The sequence below is a fragment of the Callorhinus ursinus genome, unplaced genomic scaffold (assembly GCF_003265705.2).
Source record: "Callorhinus ursinus isolate GAN/ISIS: 27379988/994484 unplaced genomic scaffold, GSC_fseal_2.0 scaffold19, whole genome shotgun sequence".
NCBI classification, from domain to species: Eukaryota; Metazoa; Chordata; class Mammalia; order Carnivora; family Otariidae; genus Callorhinus; species Callorhinus ursinus.
In genome coordinates, this window is record NW_027397081.1 from 21,257,581 (window position 1) to 21,274,386 (window position 16,806).

The 16,806-nt window shown below is 41.0% G+C and overlaps 1 protein-coding gene across 4 annotated transcripts in view; it reads right to left on the reverse strand.

Annotated features, from left to right (window-relative positions):
• FEZ1 (fasciculation and elongation protein zeta 1) overlaps window positions 1-16,806 on the reverse strand; it is a 44,005-nt gene that overhangs the window by 22,454 nt on the left and 4,745 nt on the right. For all 4 annotated transcript variants that reach the window (XM_025893957.2, XM_025893956.2, XM_025893958.2 and 1 more), the window contains exons 2-3: window positions 15,605-15,960; window positions 7,339-7,438 (exon numbers count right to left, since the gene is read on the reverse strand). In XM_025893957.2, coding sequence (XP_025749742.1) covers window positions 7,339-7,438; window positions 15,605-15,915 — 411 coding nt within the window. In that variant the 5' untranslated portion in view covers window positions 15,916-15,960. The remainder of the gene's footprint in view (window positions 1-7,338; window positions 7,439-15,604; window positions 15,961-16,806) is intronic.

Genomic DNA, 16,806 nt, shown 5'->3' on the forward strand with positions numbered 1-16,806 from the left:
AGATTGAATTTGTACAGATTGTGTTCTCTGACAAGATTAAATCAGAAATCAATACAAAATGATAACTATAAAATCCCCAAACATTTTGAAATTAAGTAACATACATCTAAATAACCCATAGGTCAAAGAAGAAATTACAAGAGAAATTAGAAAATATTTCAAACTGAGGTTAGTAAAAACATACCATCTTAAAATTGTGGGATTCAGGTAAAGCAATGCTTAAAGGAAATTTTATTATTTTAAGGTGCTTATGTTGTTGCTGGTTTGAAGATTTGTGTCCTCCCAAAATTCATTTGTTGATATCTTAATGCCCAACGTGATGGTATTAAGAGGTGGGGCCTCAGGGATTTGCTTAGGTCATAAGGGTAGAGGCCTCATGAATGGGATTGGTACCTTATAAAAGAGGCTCCATAGAGCTCCTGAGATTCCTTGTACCATGTAAGAACACAGCCAGAAATTGGCAGTCTGCAAGCCAATAGAGCACCTTCACCAGAACCTAATCATGCTGGCACCCTGATCTTGGATGTCCAGGCTCCTTAACTGTGAGAAATAAATTTCTGTTGTTTATAAGCCACCCTGTCTGTCGTATTTTGTTATAGCAGCCCGGGTGGACTAAGACAATTATTTTTAAAGTTTAAAATCTGATCTAAGCTCCCACCTTAAGAGGCTTAGTAAAAGCCTACTAAGTATAAGGAAGGAAATAATAAAGTTAAGGAAAGAAATCAACAGATTAGAAAATGAACAAACAACAAAGGAAAAGAAGAAGCCCAGAGGGGTTCTCTGGAGAGATTAATAAAAGTGATAACCCCCCCCACACACAAAAAGTGATAAACCCATAATGAGACTGAAGAGAGGAGAGGGGAAGGAGAGGGAGAGAAGGAGAAGAAAACACAAATTAGCAGATCAGAAATAAAAAGGAGAGCATCACTATAGTAAGATCTGTAGAGATTGTACTAACATTAAAATAATAAGAGCATATCATAAACAACTTTGTGGTCAATACTTCAATTACTTAGATTAAATGAAAAAACTCCCCAAAAAACACTATTTACCAAAATCAACTGAAGGAAGAAACAGAAAATCTGAACACCCCTATATTTATTTAAGAAATTGAATGCATCATCAAAAACCTTCCACAGAGAAAACCCCTGGTCCAGATGGCTTCGCTGGTGTAGTCTACCAAACATGTAAGGGAGAAGTAATACGAATCTAAGACAAACTCTTTCAGAAACTAGAGAAAGAAAAATTCCCAATTCATGTTGTGACATTACAAGAAAATTACAGAAAAATTTCCTTGTGAACAGAGACACAAAAGTCTTTAATAAAATATTAGCAAATCAAATCCCACATTATATAAAATGGATACTATATCATGACTAAGTGGGGTTTACTTAAGAATGAAAGGTTGGTTTAATATTTGAAAATCAATTCGTGTAATTCACCACATTAACATATAAATTGATCTACATATATAAATTGATCTATGGATTTAACACAGTCACAAGTTGAATTTCCAGCAACTTAGAGGAATTAATTAGCTGATTCCAAAATTTATACTGAAATGCAAAGGACCAAAAATAGCCAAAACAACGTCAAAAAAAAAAAGAACAAAGTTGAAAGACTTATACAGTTGACCGTCGAACAATGCAGGGGCTAAGGGTGCGGATGCCCGGCATTGTCAAAAATCTACATATAACTTCTGACTCCCCCAAAACTTAACTACTGGTTAAGTTGACAGAAACATTACTGATAATATAGACAGCTGATTAACACATATTTGGCATTTTATATGTATTATATACTGTATTTTTACAATAAAGTAAGCTTGAGAGAAGAAAATGTTACGAAGAAAATCATAAGGAAGAGAAAACACATTTACAGTACAGTACTGTTTTTCCCCCAAAATATCACACAGTTTAAACCGGTGTTGTTCAAGGGTCAGCAGCTGTGCTACTTTATATCAAGACTTATTACAAAGCTACAGTAATGAAGACAGCATGGTATTGGCATAGAGATAGACACACATCAATGAAACAGAATAAAGAATTCAGAAATAGATCCACACATATATGGTCAATTGATATTCGACAAAGGTGCCAAGACAATTTAATAGGGAAAGAATAATGTTTCCAATTAGTAGTACCAGAACAATTGGATACACACACACACACACACACACACAAATGAACTTTGACCCTTACCCTACACCATATACAGAAACTAACTTGAAATGAATCATAAGCCACAGATGCGCTAAAACTATACAACTTCTAGAAGACTTGTGAAAAAAATATCAATGACTACTTAAATACTGCACACAAAGCACAAACTATAAAAAGAAAAAAAGCAACAAACTGGGCTTCATCGCATTTAAAAAACATTGGACCTTCAAAATAGGTTAAGGAAGTTAAAAGGCAATCCATAGACAAGAAGATGTGCGTAAAACATATATCAGCCAAAGGACTATGTCTAGAATGTATGTGTTAAGTTAATTACACAAGGAAGCCATTAGACTGAGGTGGTTTTAATGCCTTAATAGCCTACCAAGCAAACCAAAACCTAAGCCTCTAATGCCTCAAGGGTAAGAATTCAAATCAAAGAACAACCAATCACAAACAGCCAACTAGGCTTTCCCAAATAATACAACTATTTAAGCTATAGCCAGTCAAATAATTTTCTTCCTTTGCTTCCACCTTTTCTATATAAAAGGTGTTCCTCTAGTTCCCGTTGGTGGAGCACTCCTAAGCACTTTGGGTTTGGGGCTGTCCTATTTGATCTTAGTTAAATAAACTCTTAAAATTTTAGTATGCCTCATTTTATCTTTTAATATAAAGCACAATAGCAACTTAACAAGAATACACAGTGGGCAAAGGATTCACTGAAGAAGATACACAGATGATAACTAAGCACATGAAAAGATGTTCAATATCATGTTACTAAGGAAGTGCAAATTTAACCAAAATAAGGTACTCTATATGACTACTCCAAAGTCTAAAATGTTAAAGGCTGTCCATATCAGGTGTTGGTGAGGATATGGACTAAGTGGAGCTCTCAAATTGGAAAACAGTTTGGCAGATTCTTAAAAATGTCATACATTTACCATAAGACCCCAACATTCCACTCATAGATTTTTTTTTACCCAAGAGAAATGGAGACATAGGTCTACAAACAGACTTAGGCAAGAATATTCATAATAGCTTTATTTACAACATTCAAAAACAACCCAAATGTTCATCAACAGGTGAATGAATAGCCAATTATGGTATATCTCTATAATGGAACAACCCTCAGCAATAAAAAGGAGTGAACTGTTGATATAAGCAACCAAATGGATGAATATCTAAATAATTATACTGAGTTTTTAAAAGCCAGACCCCCCCCAAAAAAAAGAGTATCTGCTCCATGATCCCATTTATACAAAATTCTAGAAAACGCAAACTAATCTATAGTGACAGAAATGGGTTGCCTGGAGATTGGGGGGTGAAAGGGAGTGGTTAATGGACATGCTCGATATCTTGATTGTGGTGATAGTTTCACAGATGTATACATATGTCAAAACTTATCAAATTGAAAACTTGAAAATGTGCCATTTATTGTATGCCAATCATCCTTCAGTAAAGCTATGAGAAAAAAGAAAACCACACAATGAAATAAAAGAAAAGAATAATACACCATGACCAAGTTGGGTTTATCTCAATAATGCAAGGTTGACTTAATATTTGAGAATCAGTTCATGTCATTTATCCCATTAACATCATAAAGGAGAGAACGACATACATAATCATCTCAATAGAGGCAGAAAACAGAAATAATTCATCTTCAGAGAAATAACACAAGAAAACATGCCACAATTTAGTCATGAGCTTCCAGACTGAAAGGGCCCACGAAGTATAATGCAGAATGAATGGTGGGGGGAGGGAACCTCACTATAAGAAACATCAATGGAAAAGTTCAAATGAGAAAGAAAAAAGAATATCCTAAACGCTTTCAGAAAGAACCAAAAGAGAAGTCACATATTAAAGGAGAATCAGAATGGATTTGAGGGCTTCTCAAGAGCAAGGGAAAGCTGGAAGATAAGAGAACAATGCCTTCAGAATTCCAGGTAAAAAAAAATTTTGCAACCTAAAATAATTATCAAATCAAACTCTCAATCAAGTATATGACAGGAAATTAAAGACATTCTAGTATATTCTGAAAAACATATTCCTCTGTACCCTTTCTCAAGAATATAGTGAATTTTTTTTTCCCACCAAAACAAGGGAATATACCCAGAAAGATAAAAAAAATATAGCAGTCAGGCAGGAAGAATCCCCGGGGATGAAAGTGAAGAAAAGTCCCACGACAATAGCTGTACACTAGATCTAGAACACAACCAGACTAGGTTATAGTAGAAAGATGGAGGTACTCATTTGGATGTTTTCAAGACCAAAAAAAAAAAAAAAAAGAATTGATAGAATGTCTGATTTTTTTTTTTAAGATTTTATTTATCTATTTGACAGAGAGAGCACAAGGGAGGTGGGGCGCGGGGGAGGGGCAGAGGCAGAGGGAGAAGCAGACTGCCCACTGAGCAGGGAGCCTGATGCAGGTGCAGGGCTCCATCCCAGGACCCTGAGATCACTACCTGAGCTGCAGGCAGACGTCCAACCAACTAAGCCACCCAGGCACCCCTGAATGTCTGGGGTTTTTTTAACCATATTGTGAGATTTAAATTTCACTCAGAGTTTGGGGTTGAACTATTGATGGATAGGTATACAGAAAATTAAGCAAATAAAAAACAAGATAATTCTTTACTCCAAGTTAAACAAAAGGTTGTATAAAAAATATTCTTATACAACACTACATGATTCAGTAAGAAATAGTACTTACATAGCTATGACTGTTTTTATATTTAATATTGATTTCACTATAAATTGGTGACAACCCTCTATTAGAAGGGGGAAGGCTAAGTGTGAATATTTGAGGTGGTGTGAAAGTGTTAAATCTTATCTTCTATAGTATAAAGTTAATAGATAACAGCCCAAACTGTTGATTTTCATCATCAAGCGAACAGCAATATAAATGTGTTACTTAGAAAATTTGAGATATATGCCAAAAGAAATAAAAGTGGTTGCCTCTATGGAGTAAGGAAAGACAAGTCAGGAGCTGCTGGTGGCAGGGGAGGTGGGGAGGCTTTAGGTCTTATAATATTTTTAAAGTATTATTTGACTTTTAAGACTATGTACAATGTGTGGGGCGCCTGGGTGGTTCAGACGCTTAAGCGTCTGCCTTCAGCTCCGGTCATGATCTCAGGGTCCTGGGATTGAGCCCCGCATCGGGCTCCCTGCTCAGTGGAGAGCCTGCTTCTCCCTCTCCCTCTACCCCTTCCCCCCCTCCCCATTCATGTTTTCTCTCGCTCTATCTCAAATAAATAAATAAAATATTTTTTAAGAAAAAGACTATGTACATGTGTTACTTTGATTTTAAAAAAGCAAAACACGACTCTCTTTGCTGTCATAATCCAACAGTTTCTATAATGTTTGATTACATTTCTTAGAGTCACAAAGACAAGCATAAAGAGGTTTAGGAACAAACACAACTGATTCTTGGTGATGAACCCCTTAAGTAGAAGAAGAGCTATGAGGGCTTGCGCAAAGAAGCCTACCAGCTATTTGCATTCAGCAAGTCAAGGGCACTGGGTCGGCCGCTCTCTTACAGGAATACAGAGCGCTGGTTAATCTAGCAAATCATTTAAACTGAGGTCGGTTAAAAGAGCTTCTACTGTAATGAATCCTGATAATAAAGGAGATGAAATAAAACAGCCTTAATCCATCCACTTTTGCTACCCTGTCATTTTCCCATGGGTTGGATGGAAGAAATTTCACAAGGAGTGGAACTCAAGATCATCCTTCTCAGGGTCATTCAATTTGCCCTGAAATATTAACCCTCTTGAGGGAAATCTGCAAATGAGGATAAATTAGAGACCTTAAGAAGGGCAGGCTATCTTATACATCCTTTGGCTTAATCCACAAAATGAGTTGGAAAGGTGGCCAAAGAGATAACAAAGCAAAATCTGCCTTTTGCACCATGATGGACCTGATTTCATTTCAGTAACTAGATTATTCCATGGTTGCCTCCTCGTCCTTTGCATTTGGAGTAAGGATACACATTAGCATCTCAAGAGAAAATAAGCAGTCGGGAGCCAAAACAGGACTTGGGACGCAGCCTCCTGTATCCACACTGAGTAGGCTTGTCCCGAATCTCCTAGTGTCAAAGTCGCCACCTTACCTACCCCATCAGTGAAACCTTGCGGTTTTGAGAATTTTGGATTGCTAATTATTAAAAGAGTTAAGGATGTACAGCCACCTTTTCAACAAATCAGCCGACTGCTGATCTCTTTGCTGTGCTATTTGGAGCAATGATCTGCAGAAATATTGCCCAGTAAGGGAAATGTGTCTCTTGCTCTTTTACTTGGACTCAATTCTGGAGGACGTAGGAAGATGAGATCCACCTCCCTTTCCCCCATTTGCTGAGCCCACAGGGCGTAACAGCCTTTCCTGATAAGAAATTGTCAAATTTCCTATACAGCTGAAACCAGAAAACCAAGCAAGGCAGAAATCGGCTTTTAGAAAGGACAGAGCTATTAAATGATTTTACTTTTCTATACGTAGATTCAGCTAGGAAGGGCCATTTGGATCTTCTGAAAGGACACTTCTCATAGCCCATGCAAATCAACTCAAAACAAGAATTCTCTTTATTCAGAAGTCTTTAGGCTACTTTCTTCTTTGGCATCAGTAAGCACAGAATGTGACTCAGGTTCAGCTGCATAAACGTCTTCTTGGTTGAGTCTATAACCATCTCACTGGCCACTCCCCATTGAGTGGCCACCTCACTAATGTCTAGGCCCCAGCTTTGGTCATTTGCCAGGCTTTGACCTTGCCACAAATCTATCAGTATTTGCCATCTTGTTTTTGGTGGGACTGAACAGTTCATTTTAGATAGGAAAACTTGATTTTTTTTTTTTAATCATTATTATTTGAACACAAGAGAAGCCTGTTATGGTCACTCTCTTCCCCTTACTTTCAGACCACCTTATTTTGCACGTTGCAGGACACAGATCAACCACAGAGTAATTTGCATTTACACTTTTTACAGATAGCCATTCGAATCACCTCGTATACACTGGATGTCCCCTCATCTTATTGTTCACCTCCTCCACAACTCCTGCCTTCCCGGCAATGTTTTGGAGCTGTTGCTGAGTTTCATTACCTAATGGGGAAGACTGTTGAATTACTGAATGATTTTCTAACTGGAATCCACATCTTCTTAAGCCGTATTAAGTAAGGGGCCCCAGAGAGGTACCTCAGTATCAGAGCTGTTGCCATTCAGAGCCTCCATGTTTGGGTCCCTCCAGTCTTCTGAGAGTGAAGGGATGTAATTGTCTGTCAGAGCATCCCAAACCCTGTAAACAAAGAGAAGCTCTTATTAGCACACATCTGTGGCCTAGCCCCGCCTGGAGGAAGGAAGAGCTGGGCCAGGGGAGGAGAGAGGCTTCTGTGTGTGCCAGGCTGAGATCATCTGCCTTCCAGCATGCAAGAGCAAAGCAGCTTAGAAACGGAATTAGAGGCACTACCAGGAAAGAAAGAGCCAAGAGAATGGACCAGGGGCTTCAGCATGAAAGGTGCTTGCTTAAGAGAAGAGGGCTTTCTCACCATTGAGATATAAATGATAGAGTCTACACTCAAATCACCTCTGCCAAAAAATAAATTGCCCCTGAAAATAAATCTGCCCCTCGACCAAGTAGTTCATGTGTCATGAACCTAAGAAATGCCCATTTTGGAGGCGCCTGGGTAGTTCAGCCGGTTAAGCGTCTGCCTTCGGCTCAGGTCATGATCCCAGGGTCCTGGCTGGGATCGAGTCCCACATCGGGCTCCCTGCTCAGTGGGGAGTCTGCTTCTCCCTCTGCCTGCCGCTCCCCCTGTTTGTGCTCTCTCTCTCTGTGTCAAATAAATAAATACAATCTTTTAAAAAAAGAAAAGAAAAGAAAAGCCCATGTTGGAGGCACCTGGGAGGCTCAGTTGTTAAGCATCTACTTTCGGCTCAGGTCATGATTCCAGGGTTCTGGGATGGAGCCCCACATAGGGCTCTCTGCTCCGCGGGAAGCCCGCTTCTCCCTCTCCCACTCCCCCTGCTTGTGTTCCTTCTCTCGCTTTGTCTCTTTCTGTCAAACAAATAAATAAAATCTTTAAAAAAATGCCCATGGGGCGCCTGGGTGGCTCAGTTGGTTAAGCGACTGCCTTCGGCTCAGGTCATGATCCTCGAATCCCGGGATCGAGTCCTGCATCGGGCTCCCTGCTCAGCGGGGAGTCTGCTTCTCCCTCTGACCCTCTTCCCTCCCGTGCTCTCTATCTCTCATTCTCTCTCTCTCAAATAAATAAATAAAATCTTTAAAAAAATAAAAATAAAAATTAAAAAATGCCCATGTTTCCTTTCCTTTCCTATGGGCAAAGAAGATTGAGAGAGAAGGAGGAAGATCATGATAGATGATAGATAGATAGATATAGACAGGCAGGTGAATATTGGGGCAGATTTTCTGGCTGAATCTCATTAAGATCAGGGCCATCATAGAGTTTAGATGCATTTCAATTTCAGAGGCCTGCAACCTAAATGGTTAAGAATTAACTCCTTTACATCAAAAACTAATGATGTAGTGTATGGTGATTAACATAACATAATAATAATTTAAAAAAAAGAATTAACTCCTTGATATCTAATGTAGCTAAGGGGATAATGCCAATGCTATTCATGCTTACTTATTACCCAAAATGCTCTAGAGAGCCCACAGGTGGTACAATGCCGCCCTCTAGCAATAGAAGTCTCCCGTCGTGGACGCTCTAAGGCAAATATATGAAAGGAATCAATCAATACCCTCTAACAGTTGGTTTTTAGTGAGGGAACATGGGGCTCCTTTTATTACATTTCTTTTAAAAATTCCGATATGTACATTATAAGAAACGCTTTTCTACAATTCAGGGCATTTAACTCACTTATCTCAGAAACATTTCTTGGAGGTTAGGGGAAGTTACCCAAAGTCACAAACTCTCACACACAGGAAAATAAACAAATGAGTCAACACTGAGAGATTAATGTAAATCAGTAAACCAAGTTCCTAAAATGATGCCATCCAAGGTAGCCAGTGACACTTGAGTTAATATTAGCTAATGATAAATGAGGGCTCTATGCAATCTCCCTCAGGTGCCTACGCATGTCAAACACCAGCGATACCTACGAAAACAAGGTCTAAGAAGGTAAACTTTATTTAGATTGACTAATATAAGGAAACAGCCATTTAAAGATAAGCAACTAAGTATACATATGGATCAAATTCAAAACATGACAAAATCCAGGGTAAGATGCTGAAAAGGTAAGTGCAGGATGGACAAGAGCACAGACACTGGAAATTTGGACAGGGGAGTGCTCTTAACAGACGTAAAATCCAGAATGTTATAGGATTTGCGGGCATAGAAGCAAAGAGATTTTTCGTAGCGCACAAGGTATACAATCAGTCATGAAGCACATTGAAGGAACTCAAGAAAACACAATTTCATAGCCATGCTTGGGTGATCCGCTTATTCGTTATTCTCCTACAATTACAAGAAAGCACTTTGAGAGGACTCATCAAGTGTTCATTAGACATCCATTCAGCAGGATTTCAGAGTCTGCTTCTTAAACATGGGTGATAATCCAATCTCCATCAGGCACCATCAGAGCTTCATTAATCCAGCCTAATGCTAAACACCAAGTCTCAGTAGCATTCTAAAGCCGAGAGGCAAACACGATTTGCTGTCTCCAAGACAAAACTCCCAGCACCACACCCACCGGGAAGGCCCGCGGACCACTTCTCCTTGCATCGCTGTGTTACATTCTCTGCTGCAAGAATCAACAACAAGCATGCGGGCATTGACCTTCGGATTTGTCCCTGCAGCAAGTGCCTGGGAAAATGAAATTCAGCAAAGCCCCAAATAGGCAGGAGCCTTTTGTGCCTGTCCTAGGCTGGATAGAAGCTGGGAACTTTAATGAACTGCACACTTGCCAATGACCTTGAAACTGTGTGCATTCTTAAAATGACAAGTAGGGATTCTGTCAAATCATGTAGGGAGGGGCAACTTTTCTCATGTGAGCCTTCACTGACATGCTCTGGATATTATCTTCTGATTCTAGATTTTTAGGGATGACTCCATACACACTTGTCTCCTCAGGATTTCAAACCATCCTCATTCTTTCCTGTCTTGTCCGTATTTTCTTCTTCTTTTCTGAAGTACTCTTTCCCCTTTGAGGTTCATAAAGAACCTTTAAGATGGAAGGACTCTTTCTCTCTGTAATTGCTCGCATACCTTCCCACACTCCCACACGCATTCAGTGCCCACGTAACAATAACACTAGCAGCCAACACTTCATGGGCATTGACTATAAGCCAGATACTCTTCTAAACCTTTCTGTGGATCAATTCATTCATTCCTCACAACTCTATAAGGCAGATCCTAAGGAGAAAAAAACTGAAACAGAGAAGTCCGTTAACTTGTCTAAGTTCACACAGCCAGTAATTGCAGAGGTGGGATTTGAAACTGGGCAATATGGCTACAGAGCCTATATTCCTAACCACATGACTATTCTGATTCTTTATAATTTTATGATGGGCACTGGCACGGGCTTGAGAATAATATACCAAGTTCCCAATCACAAGCCAGAACAGCAGTTCAGACACCGGCTCTGCGTGAAAGCTCTCTAACTATATTATCCTTGGACAGGATGCTTTCATCCGTCTACAAAAGGAGGAATGGTGGGGGCAGCGGGGGCCATGAGGGCTTCCGGTCTAGCTCTCCTGCCCCAGCGACAGTTAAATGGAAGCCAAAGGCAGAACCCTCACAGCAGGCAGCCAGCCACTGGAGCGGGAGCCGGGAGCAGAAGAGCCGGTGGTGGGAGGGAAAAACACAAAGCTTTTGTGAGGAAGAGAATGGGAAGGACTTTCTCCCCAGAGAGGCTATCTATTCTCCCACAAGCAGGGGCCTTGGGAATGAATATACTCCCTTTTATAGGCACCCTGAGGAGGACTGTGAAATTCTACTTCCCTGAGAAGCACCCCGCTACTTACTCTTATCTTAGGGAAGGGAGACTCTGAATGTTACCTCCTAGTTCTGTTATCAAAGAGCCAAGATTAAACAGGTTGCCTCAATTCCTGTCATTATGCTGCCATGGCACCCGTGATTCAGTTTGCTCTCTCAGTCCCTGTAATGACAGAAATGGCTCTTCGTGTGCATGGTTTATGGCCTGGGCTTATTTAGGTGCCTATGGAATAGACTAAACTATCTTTCACCATACAGGGCTAGGGATTCGGAAACAGACACTGGCAGAGTGAACGGACTGAGCAGGATGGGTTGTGACAGGACCCGAATACAAAGATCTGGGTCTACTGGCAACATGGCCATCAAGGCTACGTGAGTCCTGCCCAGCCCCCAACACACACGCACGCACGCACACACACACGCACGCACCCCTCTTTGTACCTATTCTTGACAACATGGCAGGGAGCTAGCCTAAAGGGCTTATTAGAATTCCAATTTGATAACATTTCTCTTAATACCCTCAAGGCTGGCTCCTGCTCTCAGCCAGTGTTTTGTGTCCAATCAAGCCGATAGCCACACTTGGCTGTGTGTTCACGTGAGTATGTTAATACTTGTTTCGCAGTTAAGACTTAGGAATTATTATTAGTACATGATGGCTTCGAACAACTTTTTAGATTCTTTCAAGGACTTAAATGGAAGCAATACTACCTCTGCCCTCTGGGGAAACAACCTCTGAGAAGAGAAAGAGCTTTCTTAAAAATCAGTTATCCATGGTTTTCCCTACCCTGAGTATTTGGTATTTACTTGTCTTCACGTTCAAGTATGGCTGACTACGGGGTATTTATTTACAGTGTGGACTTTGTTTGATTTTAAGTTTTTACTTGTTTAAGTCATCTCTACACCCAGCGTGGGGCTAGAACTCACAACCCCAAGATCAATAGTTGCATGCTCTTCCGACTGAGTCAGACAGGCGCGACCCTGTGTAGACTTTATTTTTAACACCTTTAACCCAATAATTCTATCTAAAGAACAGGAAACTGTGATTGTTCTCACATGTTTGGCCCCTCTGCATCCAGGGTGCCTGTAAGAGGGCCTATCACAACCCCAGTGAGGCAGGCGGTGGGCTGAGGTCCCTAAAGGGTCTCTGGCCTCCGCATTCAATCCCTTACGACAAAGGAAAGGATGATCATACATGTGCAAAGAATAGATTCTGGAAGTTTCTAAACTTACAACCAGGAAATAGCTATTCAAATTTGACTCTCCTGTAGTATCTAAAACTTCCATGCCCTGACAATCAAGAGTTAAGTTGACATCTCAGCCAATTCCCTATTGGCCAAATAGTTCCACATGAAAAGAAAGAAATCCAAACTTTAAAGGGAATTACTGCACTCGCTTTATGACTTGTGCTATCTTTAAGGAGGTCAGTTTGACTAAGAATTTCACAGCTTTTGTTTTATGTTTCTATTATTTAGCTCTAACCCAGCCAAAACACTTTCAGTCCATTTGTGGATGAAATACCCATCCCAATACCAAACCTAGGCAAGTTTATTACAAGCTATGCTCAGGAGAATCATATCCAGATTAGATATTAAATTATCTTTTTCCTTACTTCATCATAATTTTATAGTTTATAATTTTACAGTGTCTGGATAGGTATCTATAGGCAAAATGTGCAATTTAACTCTGATTTTTATTTTAAGTTGGAAGGGTTTAGATACATTGACCGCCTAGAAAGCACAGTGTTAATTTCTCTGTTCCAGCTTCCTCCCTCTGTGCTATCCCCAAACTGTACCTTATCTCTAAGGAAATATTCAACCTTTGGTCTTTTAGCTGAAGCAGTCAATGAGGCAGGCAAGTCAGAAAAATCAGGGTGAGCGGAATAACCCCATGTGATGGTAATTAACATTGAGTGGCCTCTGCTAATGTGCTAGAAGAGAGTAAGAACCTGCTCACTGGGCCTTCATCCTTAATGAGGCAGTGGGGAGCCGGGGCCGGGGACGGGGGGGGGTTAGATAGGGAAGAAATGATTTGTTGGAAGCAAAGATGGGACACATCTTAAAATGTCATTTTCAGAGCACAGCCTGGGTGAGGTAAGGAATTAGGTTCTTTCCAAGTCCTTAGCCCCGCTTCATCAAGAATGAGCTCTGGAGGTTTCCGAGATGAGGACCCACACAGTCGACTAGAGTTAAGTGACTAGCCCAAGGTCACACAGTGAGTTAGCAAGAGTATGAAAATTATAATTCACAGTCTTGGTGTTGTCTCGTTCATTGCACCAGGAATGAAAAAAAATACTCTGTATAATAAAGCCCCAGAGCCATTCTTTTTAGACTTACAGGAGTTGAACAAATTATAACAGGCTCAGAATTTAAGAAGAATCAGTTTCAAAGTTAAAACTGAATTAAAACACATAGCTCACAGTTACAGTACTGGTCACCAGAGTAAAATGTTCTCTCTGATCATGACTTCAGGCCAACATTAATTAAAAAGGAGAGAAGGAAATGGTGTGGATCTGGAAATGCATTACCTTCACCTACAAGGCCAGCCATAATGGCTCACCCAATTCATTCGACATTCAGTATTTCCTTCAAAAAATATTCCTGGATTACTTACAACACACCAAGCCCTATACTAGACATGGGGATATAATAGTGAGTGAGACAGACAGACACAGAGCCCGGGTACACTCACAGGGTCATCAAGTCAGCAACTACCTCCCACACAGGTCAGGCTCCCTTGTCTCGGACACATTCTCTTACCCCACTTACTTATGGCAACGCTCCCCCCCCCCAGCTCAAGTTCATAAAAAGAGAAACCAAAAGCCCAGTTGCCCCAAAGTTCCATTACAACTACTTGACATTTCTTGTGTGATTCCTTGAGAACAACTGATTCAGGGGCACCTGGGTGGCTCAGTCGTTAAGCGTCTGCCTTCGGCTCAGGTCATGATCCCAGGGTCCTGGGATCAAGCCCCGCATCGGGCTCCCTGCTCCGCGGGAAGCCTGAGTCTCCCTCTCCCACTCCCCTGCTTGTGTTCCCTCTCTCGCTATGCCTCTCTCTCTGTCAAATAAATAAAAAAATCTTAAAAAAAAAAAGAACAATTGATGCATATTTTCTCTCTACAGGGAATTCAGGCCTATTTTCTATTAAGTGCCCGAAACACCCTTCTTTAACTTATGTACCAAATTATCCCCTTCTTTTTCTAGTCATTTCTCAAACAGCACTTTTCTCAAAGCCCTTTTCTTGACTACAGTTAAGACCCCAGGAGGTGGCTAGTAAGTGACACAGGGACTCTGCCTCCTCAAAAGCCAGGTCACCTAATTATCACCTTTACTGTGCCCAAGGTAATTCCCTGGGCTCTCAGTTCAGTTTGTATGCTTTCTTGTTTGGACATATCTTAACATTTGTAGACAACTTTCCAGTCCTGAGGAGGGTTTGTAAACGGGTGATTTTCATAATTCTGCTGCTTCTTGAAGCAAACTGTTCCAGTGACATATTCCTCTGTCACAGTTAATTAATTTTTTCCTGGTCCTTATTTCTAATATCTGGGTGGATTACTACTGATATAAAGAAAACTGAAGGGGTACCTGGGTGGCTTAGTTGGTTAAGTGTCTGCCTTCGGCTCAGGTCATGATTTCAGGGGTCCTGGGATGGAGCCCTGTATCGGGCCCCCTGCTTAGCGGGGAATCTGCTTCTCCCTCTCCCTCTGCCCCTCCCCACTGCTTGTGCTCTCTCTCATGCTCCCTCTCTCAAATAAATAAAATCTTTAAAAAAGGAGGGGCAACCCTCTCGGGTCCCCTCCTTCTTCAGGAGCTTTGTACTATCACTCAATAAACCTTGCTTTGCTGCCCACCAGTCTGCCCCATCTACCTCTTCATTCTTCGAAGCGGTGTGACCAAGAACAGTGGACAGCGAAGGGAAAAGTCCTGTAACATGTGCTTCTAGAAATTATTAAATGTATCCTAAATTTGCCAGTCTGAAGAATGCTGTTATAACAAACAGTTCACCATTGTTTACTTCTTTGTTTTCCCCAGAAAGTAAGCCTTCTAAGGGTTAAGAATCCTAATTAATGTATGTAATTAAAGCTACTAGAAATAATAAGGGAAACAGCTCCACATGCAAGCAAAGTAAAATGTGTGCTTTAATGAGGAAAAAGAAAGCTATAGAAGGCTTGTGCAAAATAAATCTTTGGAAAGGAAAAAAAAAAGAAAGAAAACTGAAGATAGCAGACCCTAAAATGGATCATGCTCCTAAAATTCCATTTCGTATCAAAGAAAACCTATTTTCTAAAAATCTTTCATTCCGTTAAGGTTCCCATTTTAAGAAAGCTCTACAGGTCACTGTACAGGGACATAATAGTATAATGTCAGCAATTACTGGGGCCCTGCCCCACCACAGAAAAGTCTAAGTGATATGCCACGAGCCCTTGGACAGAAACCAGTTCTATGTCAAGGAGCCCCAGACTACGGGGCTCGCGTCTGAAGCAACAGAGGGCAATTAAGACTTCTTACTCCTCGTCCTGCAGGGTCTCCTCCTCCTCCTGGATCTGGAACTGGTTCTTCACAGGAGCGAGTATCTCCGTCTTGGCGTTGTAGTTCCGAAAGCAGACATTGAGCTTCTCGTCAAATTCGTTCACGAGGTCCTCCATGGACTTGAAGCTGATTATTTCGGAAGAAAAATTCTCCAGCTCAGAGAGGGAGGGGTCCTCTAGATGGTGGGGAGATGAGCCATAGAAACACTGTGGTTTCTCCTCCCGGTCCTCTGAGCAGCAGGGCCGAAGGTCCTCGAACTCTTCATCCAGACTCACCAGGGGGGCCTCCATTCTTGCCCAGCGATAGGACAGGGGCAACTCTCAGGACTCGTTTATCTAGGAGAAATAAACAAGGTAATGTGAGCTGGGGCTGGGCTTTTGTGCCAGCCCTGCTGAGGAGCCATAACCAGGTCGTCCCTGACTCTGGATCCCTCTGAAAATGAAAATTCCACTTTCCAGGTATCCATCACTGCTGCTCGCTGTTATACATGTGAGGCATTCAAACAGTGTCATCAGTGTGAATAACCTAAGAGGAGTAAACTTTGGACACATGCCTGCTTCCAGTGTCCTGCTCCCAAAGACAAAGCACAGTGGTTTAAGATGCAGCCCCTGGACCAGACTGCCTAGGTTTCCATCCTGTTTTGACCCTTAACAGTTGCAACCTGACAAGTTACTTAACTCTCTGTGCTTCCTTTTATTTTTTTCTCAAGACAGAAATAATAATCTGCAAGGGATTGTCTTAAGGGTTAAGGGAGTAAACCCAGGTAAGTGCTTAGAACAGTGTCTGGAAGATAATAAACATCATCGTTGTTCCATATGTTCTCCGTTTAATAACATTATTATTATTATTATCATTATTATTGTTCCCATAGGTCCACATCCTTAACCACATGCTCTGAACCAGAAGTCTTTCATAACTTATTTGGTGGCAAAACCTGACCTGACCTCACTTGGCAACTAAAGCTGATCTACATGAATATAAAGTTGCTTATGGTTTTAATTTATCCCATTTCGTGTGTTTTGCTGCAGAAATATTAATGTTTTCAATTATGGTGATTGCTGCTCCAAACCCCAGGAGGTGATATGCAGAATATGCACTCTGTTACTGCTTTCTAAAATGCCTGGGCCCAAGGGTTTTGGATAGGGATTCATGGACCTGGGTATTACTACCCTCATCAATAA